General features: G+C 49.7%; 1 protein-coding gene across 1 annotated transcript in view; it reads right to left on the bottom strand.

Annotated features, from left to right (window-relative positions):
• The window catches only part of NOL10 (nucleolar protein 10), a 91,398-nt gene that overhangs the window by 1,431 nt on the left and 74,861 nt on the right, over positions 1 to 15,106 (bottom strand). The window contains exons 18-20 of the mRNA XM_056123515.1: positions 14,212 to 14,385; positions 13,677 to 13,924; positions 3,275 to 3,377 (exon numbers count right to left, since the gene is read on the bottom strand). Coding sequence (XP_055979490.1) covers positions 3,275 to 3,377; positions 13,677 to 13,924; positions 14,212 to 14,385 — 525 coding nt within the window. The remainder of the gene's footprint in view (positions 1 to 3,274; positions 3,378 to 13,676; positions 13,925 to 14,211; positions 14,386 to 15,106) is intronic.

Genomic DNA, 15,106 nt, shown 5'->3' with positions numbered 1-15,106 from the left:
TGCTTGGTGGCAGGGACTGAAGGGGGTCAGCGGCCTGTGGGGCCAGCACCTTAATACCGCACGTTCCCTTGGGCCCCAAAGGAGCCAAGTCTGGGGCCTCAGAGGTCAGCACTCTGCATGCTCTGTGCCTGGTGTAGCTGCTGCCACTGCTCACCTTCCCTCCACTCTCTTTTTCTGTGTTGGGCTCAGGGCTCTGCCCGGCAGCCCCTCCCCAGACCACAGTCACTCTCCAAGAGAGAGTCTCCTGTCCACTCCTATTGGGGAGCTTTGCGGAGCTTTCCAAGTGAGGTCCTACCGCCTCCGCAGGGCTCCATCTTCACAGTGCAGCCTGAGACACCCTGGGCACCCCGGCCATGGGAGAGCTCCCAACCGGTGCTCAGTGCCCTGGCTCCCAGCTCCTAGCCACGGTAGTATTATTTTTTTTAAAGTGACATGTCAGTTTTCTGCTAACCAGAACTTTCCAGCAATTTCTGACTGCCCCATGGAATCAGGGTCCAATCTTAAGACTCCAAGGTTCTGGCAAACATGAAGGTTCCTAACCTCGTCAAGAACATCTCAGCCTGGCTACCTGCCCTGACTCCCGCTGGCCCTTTCCTGGGAATGTGTTCCCAGGCGAGGTGGTGGGCTGCCCCAGCCTCGTCTGCCAGCACCATGGACCACGGCTGGCCTGTCCCGTGTTCCTCTGACACCCAGCCATGCACATCAGAGGCTCTGAGCCGAGGGAAGCCTAAACCTGCTGGCAGAACAAGTAACGGATGTGTTAGGCCCCGGTGAGGTCAACCAGCACTGGGTCCTCATAACTGTCTCTTCCTGTCAAAAGCATCCCGAAAACCAAGGCTCCGAGAGATGGCAGAGAGCGGGGAGGCACTTGCCCTGCAGGAAGCTGACCTGGGTTCGATCCCTGTCAATTTTCTGCTAACTGGAACTTTCCATACAGTCCCCAGAAAAGGCCAGGAGTGATCCCTGAGCACTTCCAGGTGTGGACCAAAAACCAAATTGTCGTCGTCCCATCCACCGTCCCCTCCCCCCGCTAAAGTATGTCTTATTAAATAATCTCAGAAAAAGATGTGCATACTGATAATAGAGCAAAACAGAGTAGCAGAGTGTGGGACCTTTCAAGCATCTCCAATGTGAAAATGTTCCTTTGTGGGCAAAGCAACCTCCCAGGAACACATTATTTGGAGGAGGTGGGGGGTGGAGGGAGAAGAGGAGAGAGAGGAACAGAGGGACAGAAAAGGACAGAAAAGGGGAGAGAGAGAGAGAGAGAGAGAGAGAGAGAGAGAGAGAGAGAGAGAGTCAGACAGACAGACAGACTCTCCCCATCTTCCTGGCCTCTCTCTGGACGCCACCACTCTACAGTGAACTGGTCCAGTCCTGTGAGTTTGCTTTTCCTTCTCTTCTTGTTCTGTCCCAGCATTTTTCCTGCTGCCTCTTCATGGAGACAGGGTGGGGGTGGGGAAACAGGCCCAAGACCTGCCCACAGGCTTAACGAATCAGACGAGGGATTATGGGAAATAACATTTTGTTATTTTTTCCTTTTTGAGTCATTCCTGGTGGTGCTCAGGGTTTACTCCTGGCTCTTAGCTCAGCAGTCCTGGTGATACCTGGAGGGCGGGGGAGGGGGTATCTGGTTTTCTGGGGATTTAACCCAGCACAGCTACTCCAGATAGCATGCCACTGTGCTATCTTCTGGGCGAGAAAAAGAAAATTTTATTTGGGGATCAACCCAGATTTGTCATGAGACTATTTTAAGGAGTAACTGAGTACGATGGCCCTTCCAGCTCATCACACTTCAGAATGTACGGAAAAGTTGGAAAATTTAACTTGAACACTACAGAGCCGGCAGGCAGTTTAGCGGTTACGGAAAGGAATATACAAGCAGATGTTCTTAAGGAAAACCAAACTGCAGTTAGAAACTCTGTTAGCCTAAGGAAGCAACAGGCCCAAATCAAGCATGGACTCAGGTGTCAGCTGCACCGCCTTTGCCTGGTGCAGCCAAGAGGGCGATTCAGTCATCTTATTTCACTGCAGCAGGGGACCACCCCCACCCCACCCCACCCTGCACATAAAAAAATGGTCATTAGTTTCTCTGACGAAAAAGATGGGGCAGGCACAGACCCCAATGCGGGGTTGGAGGGCTGGGGGTGGGGGTCTCGATTCCCGAAAGAGCCCCCTGGGCTGCGTTGCTCCCACTGGCCTGTTCTGTGGTGTCTCAATCACTGGGATGATGCAGAGAACTGGTGAGAAACTAGGAACGGGCCCCACAGAGAAATGTGCATGCAGAGGCTTAGCTTCCTTAAACGCGACGCGTCAAAGCGCAAACGTGCTCTAAACAGAGACGGTCTCACTGAAAAGCCGCTCGCATGGAGGATTTAAAAGTCCGCATTCTGGTGAGCCACCTGGATACCCTCGACTCTTCTCGTGAAGACCAGAGGCGAAGGCGCAGGAGATGGGAGTCTCCCGGGAAAAATCCACAAGGGACCAGTAAGCGGCAAAAAAAAAAAAAAAAAAATCGAAGCACCTCGATCATGGAGAAACACCCACTATGAGCCACCTCTCCATGCCCACCAGGCTGGCTCTAAGAAAAAGACGGACAATAACGGGCTAATGGATGGGAAGTGGAGCCTGGGTCCCCTGCCACTGCTGGAAATGTAAAGTCGCAGCACAGCAGGAAGCTCCACAGCGGTCGGGGAAGCCAGCAGCACGTGCCAGGCACTGCTACCGCTGGGAAGAGAAACGGATCTGCTCATCCCTCTAGAGTGACACAGTTCCGTGATGGGAGCATTCTGCCTTCCAGAACTCCACACCCCAGGCAAGCCTGAATGGAGGAGAACTCACCAAACCTTGGGCTTTCTGGAGAAATTTTAACTGTTCTTTGACAGCCGCCGATGGGTGACTTTTCAACCTTCCCTGGCCCTACAGACCCACAGCAGTACGCAGACGAACAGTGAGAGGGCTGGGACTTTGGCTCTGCACACCTGAACCACAGGCTACCCCATGCCCTGGAACCACCTGGCTGGGGCTTCACCAGCACCTCCGTTCTCGAAGGTCCTCCACCCTGGTGCCTCTTGGGGCCTGAAAATACGCCTGGCTTTGCTGAAGCCCAGCACTGTGTGCCTCACGGCAGCTGGGAAAGTGCTGGAACCGGAGCACAGCTTCCCCCCGTGGGGAAGAGTTGGGGGAAGCATCTCTGGGGTCGGATGTGCACGCAACACTGCCAGAAGAATCTTTCTTCTGGGACTGACTGGAAAAGAACACAACGACCAACACGTACCTTCTTTAATGTAAATGTCAACTGTTTGCTGCCAACGGTGGTGTCTGCCACACTCAAGGGCCCGTTTTTGGCTTCTCGTTTCAAACGGTCTTCAAGGGTTTTGCTGTAGGAAAATGAAGACAGTGGTACAATAATTAGTACTGTGTTGTGACTTACCCTCTGGAAAGCTTCAATCAGGACTGAGCACCTGAAGCAGCACCTGACGCATCTGATGAAGACAGACAACGGCACTCGTCTATACACAGTGCAAAGAACGGCTGCCAAGCACCCGCTATCTTATTATCCTACGCGGCAACAGCAAGTGTTTCCGTGTCTGCTCACTTAATCCTACAGAACCGTTTTTCTAAAGCATGCGACTGCTGCAATGGTCAGTAACACAAATGCTCCGTGGCATTTGATATTTAAGCTGTGCACAGATCAGCTATTTCTGCAACTGAGCAGGGCTGTGAGAAAGATTCCTCTTCCCCGCAGGTGTCTGCTCTCTGGACCACTCAACACACAGCATGAACAACCAGCAGCGTGACTCTGTCTGACTCCACAGACGCTCCAGAAAGAAGTTCTGACCCAGCCCCTTCACTGTCATTTCTAAGTATCCTTCCCTTCAATTTGATTTTTTTTTTTCCTGGCACACTTACCCAATGGTTTAGATCTATCTTGCTTTAAAATGATCACGTTACCCACACTTTTCTAGGATTTCCTTATCACTCTGTGTCCCAGTTATGGTCTGTTGCCCTTACAATTCACTGCCACCTGCCTCAATAACACCCCACCCCGTGTCTCTGCTTTACAACCGGGATGCTAAACCTGAAATCTGTACCACCGTACCTGAGACTCCACTGCATGCTGTTACAATGAAGTTTTTTCTAAGAACTTTGGCCTTTTTCATGAATTTGGGCGAATGGGAAAAAAAGTGGAACTGAGTCTAAAAGAGACACACATTCCCTAAGTTTTGACATTAGCTCTAGCCCCTCTAAAAAAGGCTAAAACAACCTTCTCATACCCCCTGCAATGAAACTGACAGGGGAGAGAAGACTCCTACCTGTCTGTGTTAAAAACAAGAGGATAGACATTTCTCTTTCAACCCTGAGCCAACTAGACTGAACGCTGGGGCTGGGGACGGAGCACAGGGGTTAAGGAACTTGCTTTGCATGAGGTCAACCCCAGGGTGATCCCCAGCACCACATACGGTTCCCGAGAACAGAGTAAGCCCCAAGCACAGGCAGATGCACTGCATCCATGCCCTCTTCCTCCGAAATACCTCAATGTACTTGTTAAAAGTTTATATTGCCCCCCCAAAACTCAACTAAATAAGAGGGTTTGGGTGACCTGTGCAAGGGGTCTTCTTTTTTTTTCCTGAAATGAGATCTTCGAAGCTAATTATTGGGTAGAATACAGCCCCTAAATCATCTATAAGACAAAGTGAAGGCTCCTTTGAAATTCTGAAGCTCATGTTTGATGTTCTCACCATGAGACATTTATCTCTAGTTTATGACTCTCAGTAACTTACTAAACATACCTTCTTTATATAATTTGAGACATAAAGTGGTTAGCATAAAAGTGGCACTCTTTTCTAAGCAATAATGTTATTAAGAAGCACTTTTAAAGTACTTTTCATCTTCAAAGTTCTTTACAGACTAACTAATTAATCCTTTCAACATAGCTGAGACAGAAGTATTTATCCTTTATAGATGGCAAAAAGGGAGAGAGATGTTAAATGACGTGCCTCAGGCCACGTACGGATTCAGGGCTACGACGAGGATCCCAGTGTCAGAATCTCTGGTTTCCAGGCTCCTGTTCACATCAGACTTGGTTTATAAGGCTTTTATTCAGAAAACGTGTCCAGAAAGGGCCGGCAGCGACAGGCTTTTGCATGACAGACAGAATGCAATGAGGACCTGGCTGCACTGCTCCCTGTCAGACAAGAAGTCAGACGTGAAGCGGAAACGGACCCTGGCGTGCCGACGGATTTTGCGAGCCTAAACAAATTCCTCAGCCCCGTCCGCTCGGTTCTGGTTCTCTCCTTTTATAGCTATCACTGCCCGAGGTCGGGAAGTTGGCTAAGTCACTTGGGAGTTGGCGCGGCAAGGTGGTGATGGGAGAACACTCGTTTGGGAAGAAAAAAAGACTTTCCCAGCAAATTGTGGGAAATTACTAGTCTTTCAAGAATGACCTTATTTCCTCCATGATATAAGTTCTGGTTTTCGCTCAAGGTGCTTTCGATGTGCGCTTGTAAAAACTTGTTCTGTCTAGGCGGCCTGGAGAGACAAGCCAGGGTTTGAGAACGAGCCGTGGCAGAAGATCAGACACGGGGACTGAGTGTGGAGATTTCTACATTAAAGCAAGTTCCACTTCCCTCCCTTTGAAAGTCAGTTTACAGAATGTGGCTGCTAACCAGACCTTCCAAAGCTGCCTGCTTTGGATGTGGATTCAGCCTGAGAGGATTTAAGGAGACAGACAGATGCCTAAGACTCCGGGGCTGGAAGGACAGACTGCAGAGTGCCTCGCTGCAGCCCTCCTCCCCTCCCCCACCCCCCACCTCCTCCCCTGATCTCAGCCCCATTAGGGGCTGTCAGTTTCCTGCACTCTAGTTGACAGAAAGATGAAAGAAAGAAAGAAAGAAAGAAAGAAAGAAAGAAAGAAAGAAAGAAAGGAAGGAAGGAAGGAAGGAAGGAAGGAAGGAAGGAAGGAAAGAAAGAAAGAAAGAAAGACAGGCAGACAGACCTTGGCACAAGATGAACATGTAAAAACCTGCCTTTCAGAGAGATCACTAGAAAGACAGGTGAGGGTTTGAGATAGGGTGGAATTACTTTTACAAGACAGAGAGGGCTGGCAGGAAAAGAGCACAAATGATCGGTGCGTTATCTCTGAAAGGAAAAAAGGATATTAAAAAAAAAAATCATTCCTGATCTTTGGCCCAGGACAGCTGAATGACACATCAACACATATTAGTATTTCTTGGATGAAAAATAAGGCCTTTAATCTATTCAAATTATACAAAAAAATAGTAACTCAAAAAAGGTATATGTTCACTGCAATGCTAAATATGATAACCCAGATATGGAAGCAGCCCAAATGTCCAAAGGTAGATGAATGAAAAAAGAAGCTGCAGGTGTATGTGATGGACTACTTTCACAGCTATAAGATAAAATCTTGCAGTAATTTCAATGTTTTTAGTTGGTTATGTTGGCTTATTTATGTTGGTTTTTTTTTTTGGAAGGGGGAAGGGTGCCAGGGACAAAACCCAGGGGCTCACACATACAAGGCAAGTGTTCTATCAACGGTCACACCCCCCCGGCACCACGTACGCTGCCTTAAAACTCGGGTCGCAGGAGCCACAGACAGAGCTGCCTTATCCGTCAGCTTTCGGCACCCGAGAGCACTCAAAACGGGTGGAGCAAAGGGGCCCCAGCACTATGGGGAGTGACCCCCAAGTACCAAGTCTGGAGTAATCCCTGAGGACCTCTGGGCATGGCCCCAAAGCCAAAACCCCAAAACCAACCAAACAAGAGCCTTCTACATGACTGCTAGTAGCCCCGGTCGGAGTGAGCACTCGAGATAGCGCACGGAGTGTGGGATCGCCTGACAGCCGCCTTCTCTATCCCAGGATAGCCTGGAGTTCTTTTGCATATTTTAACACTGTGAAGAAGGATAGAGAAAACTAAGAACAGCCTAGTCAGTCCGAAGTCAGGGACAGTATATCAGAGTCCATCCATCCTGTGAACTATTGAAATCATGCAGCCAAAAGGTAGACCTGGTATACTTACACTTGGAGAGAAAACATTTCAAAAGTCATCGTGAAATTCAAGGAGCAAGTTACTCAGCAGCAGGACTGACATCAACCATTCATAGCAAAGGAAGAAAAGCAAAAACCATACATGTGTGAGTGTGTACACATATAGGGGCTCACTCAATTCTAAAATGACACATACAAGGACCCCAGAGAGGGAATCTGAGAGTACAAAAGAGATTTACACCTTAAAAAAATTTTTTTTTCTAATTCTTTTTTTGCGGGGGTGGGGAGTGTCACACTCAGTGATGCTCAGAGGTTTCTCCTGGCTTTGCACGAAGGAATTACTTTTGGTGGACTCAGGGATCATATGGGGTGCCAGGGACAAACCTGGGTTGGCTGCAGGCAAGGCAAGAACCCTACCATTTCTGTAGGTACCACTTCTCCAGCTCCAAATTGATACCTTTTATTCTCAATTCTGAAGCACTAGCGTGAAAACATAGGATAGGACGTATTTCTAAGAAGAGTAAGAGATTCTTCTTGATGTGTGAGCTTGGAACTATATTGCTTTCAGGATAAAATTTAAAGAATACTTCTACTGAAACCAGACCGTATACTCTCCGTTCTTACACTCCATCGCCGAGGAGAGTTGCTCTCCGCCCCCTGCACACTGGCCCTCGGCAGCTAATTCGCGGATGGGAGGTGCCGTGGAGGGGGATGAGGCGCTTTGAAGCCACCCTGAAGAAGATACGTTCCTTAAAGGCAGGGACGGTTCTGAAAATCTCTGCGTTTCCAGGACCCACCACAGGGCAGGCACTTCAAAGAATGCTTTCATAAAATGAACCGGCGGGGCCACCCAGCAGGTCAGGCTTATTACCACAGGGAAGAGCCCCTCCGCTACCAGAGTCTCCCGCAGACACCCCGACATCTGTATCAGACCGGAGAGGCTGCCAGAGCTGGCTGGCCAGCAGCACGACCCTCTCCATCTCCCCACCTAGGAACAGTGATTTCCGCTCCTGAGTGCCCGCCGCTCACGTGTCCCTGGCTTGGTATCATCTCCTCAGCCCGTGCTCCTGGTGCTGTGTCCTCCTGGTGCCTGACGCAACCCTGCCCTGTCAGCTGAGTGGACCCGCTCCTTTCCTGCCCCTTTCCCTGTGTTAATTCCTCTCCGGCTCCAAACAAATCTCTCAAGGCAAAAAAAAAAAAATCTTTTCCATCAGGTTATGAACTTGGACCTCCTGCCCCTCTAATTCTTGGAAGAATCAGGGATCCCTGTCTTCAGAACATGAATTACCTATACTCCGCTTCCTGGATGCCTGGATAATGCGTGCACATAGAATGGATGATACTATTAGTTACCAAGTAACTAATCTATACTCATATTTCGTGGCATTGAAATCAAAAACCAAAACAAAAACCCACCTCTCATGTACTCATCAACCCACTGCAAGAAGACACATGGGCCGAGGGCCTGAGAAACTAGTCTCATGAAGACAATCTGCCTAATGGTGTTTTTCCACCTCCACCCCATGGATCTCACTGCATCCATCATGTGCCGTCTGTATCTGGCTTTCTCTCTGACACCCCCCTAGGCCTGGCTCTGTCCAGTTTCCTTCCTTTTTGATGCCTCCTTAGCAATTTTTTTCTGGGGGAGTGGTGGGGGGTGGAAGGATTGGGGCCCCAGCCTACATTCTCACGGTCAGCCACACCCATACGCTGGTCAGTGTTCAGGAGGGACCCCCGGGGACACTTGAGGGACCACATGTTGTACCAGGGATGAACTGAGGTTGGTAGGACGCAAGACAAGTGCCAAACCTCCTGAGCGATCTCTCCGGCCCCCTCCATGATGTTTAGTGCTCATCGTCTCCTCGTTTGTCTTATTCTTTTCCTCTTGTACTTGTAACCAAATGTGGGAGTTGCAAATAATAATAATAATAACAATAACAAATATATATATATATATATATAGATAGATATAAAACCTGGCAATAGTAAAGGTTTCTGAATGTGCACCAACCAAAGCTGAATTCCAACAGCCAAGCCCCTAACTGAGGTGCTTCCGGCAGTGCTGGCCGAGAGTGGACAGTTTAACAAGTCCTGCTCTGAAGTGGGCCCTGTGTCTGCTGCGGAGTCGACCTGTGACTTCCCTAAAATGTCATCTACTGACCCACCCCAGTTCTCGAGCCATACCCAGTGGTATTCGGGGCATCCTCCTGGCTCTACACTCAAGAGTCACTCCTGGCAGTCCTCAGGAGACCATGCCGGGGATTGAACTCGAATTGGCTGCATGCAAGGCAAACACCTTACGTGCTGTGCTCTCACTCCAGCCCCTGAATTTGCATTTTTTTTTTTTAAACAGAAGGTAGCTCTTGCCTTAGACTCAAGACAAACAGTTCCTGTTCCTGAGGGATCCATTTGTGGCTCTGATGGTAATTCTCTATTTTTGACTGGACAAGAAAAGGTGGGGTCCCTCGACCTGTGCAGATCCACACCCCTGGCCTGCAATGTTGTCCATTTGCCCGCTGAGTGTTACAGGACGGCCTCTGGCCACTGCAGACGGAGCACAGGGCACGTGGTTCAGTGCTTTCAGCCTTAAAGCTGGCTTACATTCGGCCTTCTTTAGACGAGTATGAGACAGAAAGATCCCCCCCACCTGGCTCTTCCTTTCTCTTTTGAAATTGTTAGTAACCTGACAAGGTGGTCGTGTGAGGTCATTTTTCTTTTTTTAGAGGGGCTGATGAAAAATTTGGTTCTGGGTCTGCCTCCCCAACAGCCCGCAGATCAGTCTTCCATCATATCCACATCTACTTGCATCTATGGACAGTCGGCTAGCTGACCTCCAACTGGCCTCAGGGCCCCACTTCTCCCTGGGACATTTCATGAGCAGAATTCTGAAAAAGAAAAGGTGTGAAGGGAACATGTGTGTGTGTGTGTGTGTGTGTGTGTGTGAGAGAGAGAGAGAGAGAGAAAGAGAGAGAGTTGGTTATGGCATAACTATGGGGGTGCCCCAGATTCACCCTTTTCAATAAGGATTTATCCAAAGTCATTTTGGTGCTAGGTACTAAACTCAAGAACAAGGGGTAAGTTATTCGTCGATTGCCTCGAGCAGGCCCCAGTAACGTCTCCTTCGTCCTAGCCCTGAGACTTTTTAAAAAAGTGCCATATTCAAGGCTCTTTCAGAATTAGGAGAATGAGACCCTTCATTGTTACCGGTATTTGGCATATTGGGTACGCCATGGGAAGTTTGCCAGACTCTGCCGTGTGGGCAGGTTACATTCGGTAGCCTGCCAGTTTGTCCAAAGTAGGAATGAGATGATAAGGGGTAAGTAAAAAAAAAAAAAAATGCAATGGTGCCAGAGTGATAGTCCATCACACAGCTGACACAGATTTGATCCCTGGTACCCCATATGACTCCTAGAGCCCTGCCAGGAGTGATCCCTGAGCGCAGAGCCAGGAGTGAGCTCTGAGCACAGTCAAGTATGCCCACCTCCCCCAAAAAAAGTGAATAAAGCAAGACATAAACAGCGGATCATCTGACAAAGTTGTTCACTCTACAGAACCTGAATATTAACAACAACCTAGCTTCTCTTTACTTGGAGGTCTGACTCCACGTGAAATAGCAAAGAAGAAAAGCTACATGAGTGAGCACCAGGGAGACAGGTGGAGTGGCAGAGCACCAGCCCAGCATGTGGGGGCCCCTGGGTGTGATCCCCGGCACAACACAGCCCTCGGAGAACCCTGGGGACGTGGGCCTGGGGTGCCCAGCATTGTCCAGGGAGCCCCAGTACGTGAGCCCTCAGGCCCACTCCACTGGATGGAGCATTGTGGGGAGTGACCCCAGTGTACCACTGGGGGCGTCACCTGTGAAAACACACACAGGAGGCGGGAATACAAACTGGCACAACTCTCTGAGAAACAGTCTAGAGGCTTCTCAAAAGTTTAACACTGGATCAGCTCCCCTACTCCCAGGTACAGAGATAGGAGAAACAAAATACACGCCCATATAATATCGGTAGCAGTCCACAAGGCCAGGATTCACAGGCAGTGCCATTTGGCACAGCCAAGAACGCAGAAGCGACTCCAACACATATTCGCTGATGAGCCACTTCACGCCGGAAACCAGACTCTGACCCGACAACAAGACAACAAATGATGGGTACGGGGTACCAAGACGCGCCAGGCCAGGCCCAGGACTGGCAGCATCAGGGTGAATGAAAGAAGTCAGACTAGGGCCCACATGCTGCTGTCACTGATAAGGGATGTCGGAACAGGTTGACAGACAGAGCGGGTAAGCGGTGAGCTGGGAGTGCAGTGGGTGAAGGTGAGGGGTGGAGGCCGACACTAATGGGATACATAAGGTCTTGCTCTGGGTGATGAGAATGTTCTAGAAGGGACTGTGGCAAGGTCCCACACTCTGAATACACAAAAAAATGTAATGACGTATACACTATTAGGTGATTTGTAGTTTTGGGTTATGCAAATTATATCTCAAGGGATCTAAAGGAAGTGGGGGGGAGGGGCGGGGAAGAAAGCAAGGTTTCTTCTTTTCTTTTTGAAGGAAATATTCCCCAAAGCAATCAAGACATCAAAGTCATTTATGATTCGCCTCTCTGCTCACCAGCATCTGTTGTGAGTGGGAACCAGAATCTGGAGGGCATCCCGGGTTCTGGATGGAAGGGCTCAAGTGACGGGCCGGGGTTCTGGGCTATCCTCGAGGAGTGGGTGAATACACACGTCTGTTCGCTCCCCCTCCCCCGCCCCCCCACCGCGGAAACAACACGGACTTTACATGGAGATGGGAAATGAGCTGAGAGCCTTGGCTGCTCCCTCCTTAGGCGCCTGCAGGTCAGGACTCTCGCGGATGGAGGGGAGAGGGGCGCAGGGGAGGCGGCGCCTCCCAGAGATCGCCACAGCCAAACCACGGTGCCGAGGAGAGGACTCATAGATTGGCCCCAGGGGTGAGCCCCCAGCATCATGCGGGTCCCCGAGCACAGAGTCAGGAGCAGCCCCAAACCCGGTCAGGTGTGGTATCAGTTGAAAGAGAGGGACAAGGGAGTGTGGGCCTCGGTGGGCCCCGAGGAGACCCAGCTGGGCCTGAGTGTGACCCTCGCTCACAGCAACAACGGAAACACCAAGATCAAGGAGAAAGATTGCATTCATCTGGGAAACATAAAGTAACAAAATAGGAGACTAACACCCTAGAATAGCTGAGATAAGTCCCAGGAGGAGTACTCCATTGCTCTGAGGACAGCCGCACACGCTAGGGGAAAAGGCAGCTCAGATAGAGAAGGGAGCACCAAATAAAGGGTGTTGGGAGGTTCCTCTCAGGATGGGAAATGCATGATGAGAGTAGACTATAGACCGAACAAGATTGCCACTCAATGTCTCTTTTGCAAACCACAGCACTCAAAATGAGAAAGATAACAAAAGGGAATGCCCTGCCACAGAGGTAAGGTGGAATGGGGGGGTGGGGGGAGGGAGGGATAGTCGGACTGGCAGTGGTGGAGAATGGGCACTGGTGGAGGGATGGGTACTTGATCACTGTATAACTGAAATCCAAGCACAAAAATTTGTAAGTCTACAACTGTACCTCATGGTGTCTCACTAATAAAAATTTAAGGAAAAAAAAAAAGATCAAGGAGAAAGGCGGCAGGGAGAGGGGATGATGGAAAAAAATACCTTCACCCCTGCGTTTGGGGGCCAAACCCGGAGTACTCCTGGCTCTGTGCTCAGGGAAGCATGTGGAGCTGGGAGTCAAACCTGGGTCTCGATCAGGCAAAGCTCCAGCCTGCAGCCCAGCCCCCAGCCCCTGCCCAGCTCTCAGCCCCATTTTAACCCCTAAGCACAGGGTTTGGTGGCATTAAGTGCACTCCCCGCTCCCCAGCTCCGGAACTCTTACACACATTCCCGGCGACAGGCCGCACTTCTGTTCACTGCTCTCTCTTCTCTCTGGCCCTGGCAACCAACAACCTACTTTCCTGTCTGACCGCATCTGACTGTTCTTGAATATCATTCCCTTCCTCACTCAATTTTCCTGCCAGTGACTTAAAAGATTCGAGCGATTCTCCAAACGATCCTTTCAATTATTAGGGAATGTGAGAGGAGGTAGATGGAACTGAAATTTTGATTTTTCAGAAATCAGATTTTCTGGGAACTGGAGAGACACAGGGGCTAAGGTTGCGAGCCCTGGAGGTGTCTGCACAGCATCCTTGTCTGCCAGGGAGCCCGAGCATCACCCGAAGGGCCCCTGGGGCCTCCTGAGCACAGCTGGGAAGGCTCTCCCACCCACACAAATTAAGTAAGAGCAACTTTTTGTTCAGAAACAAAGAAAGTGTTGCTTCTTAATCACCACTGCACCCCCATCCCTCAATATCCCCCACAAAAAATTTCCTAATCCGTAGGGCACTGATGGGAAGAAAACGAGAACAAAACAGCCGAAATTCTGCAGCTTGAAAGAGCTTTCATGTCAATTCGGCACTGTTCAAGGGCTGCAGCCGGTACTGCACAGCGCGCAGAGGACAGCTGACAACGCTATGACCAGGAGCCCAAACCAGGCCCAGTGCTGCGACAGTGACCTGCCCCTGGGCCTCCCACCAACTCCCCACCAGAAGCTGGTCTCCGGGGGACAAGGGCTGGGCAGGCCCCTCCTGCCGCCCCGGAGTGCGGAGTACTCACTTCATCAGCTTCTGCTTTGTGGCAGATTCTTTGAAGCTCCTGAACTCCTCTCCCTCTTTGATCTCGTAGAACTGCGGCTTGAGGACCGTCTGCTGGTCCTCCCTGCGCTGTTCCTGCCGCTTCGCTTTTTCCTCCTGCTGGAGGAGTCTGCGCTGTTTCCTGACCTCTTCGACCCAGTCTTTTTCATCATCGGAACTCTCAGAACTTTCTGCATCACTCGCTTTTCCTTCCGGTTCTTCCTCCTCTTCCTAAAACAGAAATAGTAAGAGGCAGCTCCCTTTCCCCCAAACCCAACACTGACCCGTTATTGTGTTTTAAATAGCACAGAACCTCAGAGTACCTGACACTGTATGCATGGAACATGGAGACACCACACGCACACACGCACGCACCACATGCATGCACGCACACACGCATACACATACACATACTTGTAATTAAATAAAATACACTCCTAAGCTGAAGGCCATACTCAAAGATTCTTCGAACTTGGGGAAATTTGTGTTAAAGAGCATGAGAAAGAAAAGCAGGTTACTTTATCACGGAGTTCTTGCTGCTCCAGGAGTCGGAGTTTCTTCTTTCTTTTTTCACTGATTTTTGAAACGAGCGGATTCAAAAGTCTAAATTCTTCACTTTGTTCGTCTACCTGGAAGTCAGGATTCTCAAACATAACTTTAAATCGATCATCGGTGAGAATATTAGGGAGGCTCTGTAAGAAAAAACATAAAGATCTGAACAACTCTGAAGACAAAGAGCGCTTGAAACAGTTTACTCCACTATAGACTAGCAAGCTGAGTGAGGCAGACTTTCTGGAATCATTAGGAAAGATCTATGTGATTTATTTCCCTAACTTTCTAGTTGTCTCTGGGCTGCATCTCCTACCCATGAGACACATTCTATTAAACTAGAATGCCGGTGATCTGCACGTCACACAACTTTCTGGCGAACTTGATGCTTCATAACTTAAATTTTCTTCAAGTGACTTTTTAAAAAACACATTTCAGGGAAATTATTCAGTTTTGGAAATATGACTTTTAAAGCACTGTTACTGTATTGGAATAAAACTTAAAAAAAAAAAAAGGGACCTCCCCTGGGTATGTGCCCTGAAATCTGATACCTGGGCCTGGAGAGAAAGCACAGCTGGGTAAGCCAGCCCTGTGCTGGTCTGATGGCCCTGTGCTGGTCTGAAAGCCCTGTGCTGGTCTGATGTCCCTGTACTGGTCTGACGGTCTTGTGCTGGTCTGATGGCCCTGTGCTAGACTGATGGGCTTATGCTGGTCTGATGGCCCTAGACTGGGTCTGATGGCCCTATACTGGGTCTGATGGCCCTGTGCTGGGTCTGATGGCCCTGTGCTGGTCAGATGGCCTTGTGCTAGTCTGATAGCATTGTGCTAGTCTCACAGCCCTGCGCTAGTCTGAGGATGGCCTTG

This window comes from Sorex fumeus, unplaced genomic scaffold, assembly GCF_029834395.1.
Source record: "Sorex fumeus unplaced genomic scaffold, SorFum_2.1 ptg000006l, whole genome shotgun sequence".
Taxonomy (NCBI): Eukaryota; Metazoa; Chordata; class Mammalia; order Eulipotyphla; family Soricidae; genus Sorex; species Sorex fumeus.
This window is presented reverse-complemented; position numbering and strand designations above follow the sequence as displayed.